The 4074-nt window shown below is 44.0% G+C and overlaps 1 protein-coding gene across 1 annotated transcript in view; it reads right to left on the bottom strand.

Annotated features, from left to right (window-relative positions):
* Positions 1-733: 733 nt before the first annotated feature.
* The window catches only part of FAM120C (family with sequence similarity 120C), a 136796-nt gene continuing 133455 nt past the window's right edge, over positions 734-4074 (bottom strand). The window contains exon 16 of the mRNA XM_011992003.1: positions 734-1630. Within this exon, the coding sequence (XP_011847393.1) occupies positions 1376-1630 (255 nt within the window). The 3' untranslated portion in view covers positions 734-1375. The remainder of the gene's footprint in view (positions 1631-4074) is intronic.

The following is a 4074-nucleotide window of genomic DNA, read 5'->3' as shown; positions in this document are numbered from 1 at the left end:
TGGCTGAAAGCCCTTTCAAATGGTAGTCACCTCCCATCCCCCCTTTTCTCTCCAAACCTTCATAAGGAAATGCCCAACTCTGCCCAATCCCATTCCAACCTCCTGTTTTCACCATATGGGATGTGAGGGCTCTGTTCAAGATAAAGCTTGTAACAACCCAAGAGTTTGTTGTTCTGAACAGGCAATTTCTGGAAAGTACTTTTTGTCTGATTTAGAGAAGCCCATCCAACTTCTCATAATTGTGATGGGCTGTGACTTAGTAAGAATTTCAGATTTAAAGTGTGGTCTTTTGAAACCTTCCACTCCATAGCAGTGGAAGCATTTCTGGGAAATTGAGTAAATCCTCTGGGATATCACCGTGTATGTATGTGTATATATATACACACATATATACACACATACACACACATATATATAAAATATGTATAGATAAATAGATCTGTCTCTTTATATAAAGGGTATGTGTATGCATATACACACATTCATATATACACCCACCCACACATTCACACACACTCATGCACACGCGCGCGCGCGCACACACACACACACACACACACAGTCTTTTGAGTCCCTTTCGTACTCAAGTTCATTACACTGATTCCCACCCTTTCATGGTGTGGGCAGTAGGGAGTGAATGAACTGTGCCACATCTTCTATTTTACAAACAATGCACTGGTTGAGAGGCAGGAAAAATCTGCCCAGTACTTTTCTGATTCACTTGAATCCTCCAGTACAAAGGCCATTGATAATTTTTTTGAAGTGTATAAAAAAAATAATACTACCTTACTTTTCTGAAAACATCTACCTATCTGATTGTCAGGCCAAAGCTAGAGGTGGTGGTACAAAATCCAGGGGTAGGTAAGTTGGAAGAAGGAGTGAAGAAGAGGTGGATACCACTTCATAGAAAAAAAAAACAAAAACAACAAAACCTCAGGAAGCCAAAGCTGTTCCCACAACCTCATAGGTTTGCCATATAAGTCTATGATAATGAGTATCATTATAAATACTCAGAAAAACCAGAGCTGGAACTCTTCTATAGGACCTTATGTGATGACACCCAATTTCTGACAGCTACTGCCTTACTAGGCTCCCAGAGGAGATAAATAAACTATTGGTGCTATGTATTCAATTTGAGACTAGGAGCTAGTCTTACTGCCATTCATCTTTGACCAGAACTTCTCCAGAAACAGCCACTGAATCTGGAGTCCCAGAAAAAGGCAGGGAAGGGGAAAAGATGGACAAAATAGGACATCCCACCAAAATCCTGGAGAAATCTAGGGTAAGCATTTATATCCTCCTCTAGCTTGGGCCTAAAATCAGAAAAGTAAAAGTTTTTCCCTCTTCCTGGTTTGGTGAAGCCATCTTCAGCTTGTCAATCCTCTTTCCGTTGTGCCACAGTTTCTAGCTTTTGCTCTTGTAAGTGGTTCTTCTCCCTATTCTTCATAGGGAAGTAGCGGTTACCATTATTACACTCGTTGCTGTCTCTGGATAAGGCACATTGTGATGGAGCTGGAAGACGATAATCACTCTTCTCTTCCTTGATCAATGCGCCACTGTTTCCATTTACCTGGGAGCGAGACCGACCTTGATGAAGCTCCAGGGATTTAGAAACTCCATCTGAAGAGCCCTGTTAAAAACAGAGATACTCAGTGGAAATGGGAATCCAGACTGGCTGACCCTTCCTAAGCATATTCATAAGCTAGCCTGAGAAAGCGGCTTCAGTTCTTCGAAAACACCAGAAGACCTGAAGCTAGTTGCTAACTAGTACATTCTTTTTTTTTTTTTCTTTTTTTGAGATGGAGTCTTGCTCTGTCGTCCAGGCTGGGGTGCAGTCTGCAATCTCGGCTCACTGTAACCTGCCTCCAAGGTTCAAGCAATCCTCCCACCTCAGCCTCCTGAGAGTAGCTGGGTTTACAGGCGCCCACCACCACGCCTGGCTAACTTCTGTATTTTTAGTAGAGACGGGGTTTCATCATGTTGGCCAGGCTGGTGTCGAACTCCTGGCCTTAACTGATCTCCCTACCTCAGCCTCCCAAAGTGCTGGGATTACAGGTGTGAGTCACTGCGCCCTGCCGGATACCTAGTACATTCTGGTATTATATTGAGAAGTTAGGGTGAAAACATATAGACCCAACTGAAATCCAATGGCAATGACAACACAATAATGACACAGCTACTTTTTCTTTTTTTTATACAGGGTCTTGCTCTGTCACCCAAGTTGGAGTGCAGTGCTGCAATCCTGGCTTACTGCAGCCATGACCTCCTGGGCTCAAGCCATCTTCCCACCTCAGCTCCCCCAAGTAGCTGGGACTACATGCGTGCACCACCACATCCAGCTGATTTTTGTATTTTTTGTAGAGACAGGGTTTCACCATGTTGGCCACACTGGGCTTGAACTCCTGAGCTCAGGTCATCTGCCTGCCTCAGCCTCCCAACGTGCTGGGATTACAGGTGTGAGCCACTGCGCCTGGCTGACGCTGCTACTATTTACAAAGCTTAACAATGTGTTTTTCTAATACTACGGGGATCCTAAATGGTAGATATGATCATGCCCCATTTGCTGATGAGGAAGGTGAGGCTCAGAAAGATTAAAGCAACTTGCTTAAGGAGACACAGATACAAAGTCGTGGGGCCAGGATTCTACTCCTCTAAAGTCTATTCTCTTAACTGCCATGCAACACTGCCTAATGCTGACAACTGGACAGGCAAATGAAAGAAAAGGAAACAAACACAGAAGATCTATGTGCAATATTCCACAGAATCTTTCTTTTCTTTTTGAGACAGAGTTTCGCTCTTGTTGCCCAGCCTGGAGTGTAGTGGCACGATCTCAGCTCACCCCAACCTCTGCCTCCCGAGTTCAAGCAATTCTCCTGCCTCAGCCTCCCAAGTAGCTGGGATTACAGGCATGTGCCACCATGCCTGGCTAATTTTGTTTTTTAGTAGAAACGGGATTTCTCCATGTTGGTCAAGCTGGTCTCGAACTCCTGACCTCAGGTGATCTGCGCAACTCAGCCTCTCAAAGTGCTGGGATTATAGGGGTGAGCCACAGAATCTTTCATAACTAAAAACAATCACCTGGTTTTTGTAAATCCCAGGAACATGATAGCTATTGCTAATGATATGAACTATATTACCTTGTAGTGCAGTGCTGGCTCTTAATGAATGGTGCTAGGAATAATAACAGCTTCTAAGTGGTTGGACATGCCACATACTCTGTTGTTCCTTTTACAGATAAGAAAACTGAAGCTCCTAGGAGGCCAAGGCGGGCAGATTGTTTGAACTCAGGAGTTTGAGACCAGAACCCCATGTCTACAAAAATTACAAAAATTGGCTGGGCATGGTGGCATGCACCTGTGGTCCAAGCTACCCGGGAGGTTGAGGTGGGAGGATCGCTTGAGCTTGGGAGGTCCAGGCTGCAGTGAGTCATGATTGCACCACTGCATTCCAGCCTGGGCAACAGAGTGAGATCCTGTCTTAAAAAAAAAAAAGAAAAGAAAAGAAAAGAAAAAGAAAACATGAACAGGCTCAAAAAAGTACAAAGACTTTACTTTTAGTCCTCATATAACAACTCTGCAACATAGATACCAATTTCTCCAATTTTATAGATGAGAAAACTAGGGCAGAGAGGCTAAGTAACTTGCCCAAGGTCACAGAACTAGTAAGTAGCAGAACCAGATTCAAAGCTAGATCATTTGGTTCCAAAGTCTGTACAATACGGGGCTTACTGTGAAGTATTTTCCAACAACCTGGAAATAACATGAAACTAGTAACAGCCATACAAATGGATGGAATTAGCCACCTGAAGGAGTCAACAAATAAATCAAAACATTACAAGTAAGTCACTTAAGAATTTAAGAACAGGCAGCCAGGCGCTGTGGCTCACGCCCGTAATCCCAGAATTTTGGGAGGTCGAGGCGGGTGGATCACAAGGTCAGGGGTTGAAGACCAGCCTGATCAACATGGTGAAACCCCGTCTCTACTAAAAATACAAAAAAAAGTAGCTGGATGTGGTGGTGGGTGCCTGTAATCCCAGCTACTCAGGAGGCTGAGGCAGGAGAATTGCTTGAACCC

Source organism: Mandrillus leucophaeus, unplaced genomic scaffold, assembly GCF_000951045.1.
Source record: "Mandrillus leucophaeus isolate KB7577 unplaced genomic scaffold, Mleu.le_1.0 Scaffold400, whole genome shotgun sequence".
Classification (NCBI taxonomy): domain Eukaryota; kingdom Metazoa; phylum Chordata; class Mammalia; order Primates; family Cercopithecidae; genus Mandrillus; species Mandrillus leucophaeus.
This window is presented reverse-complemented; position numbering and strand designations above follow the sequence as displayed.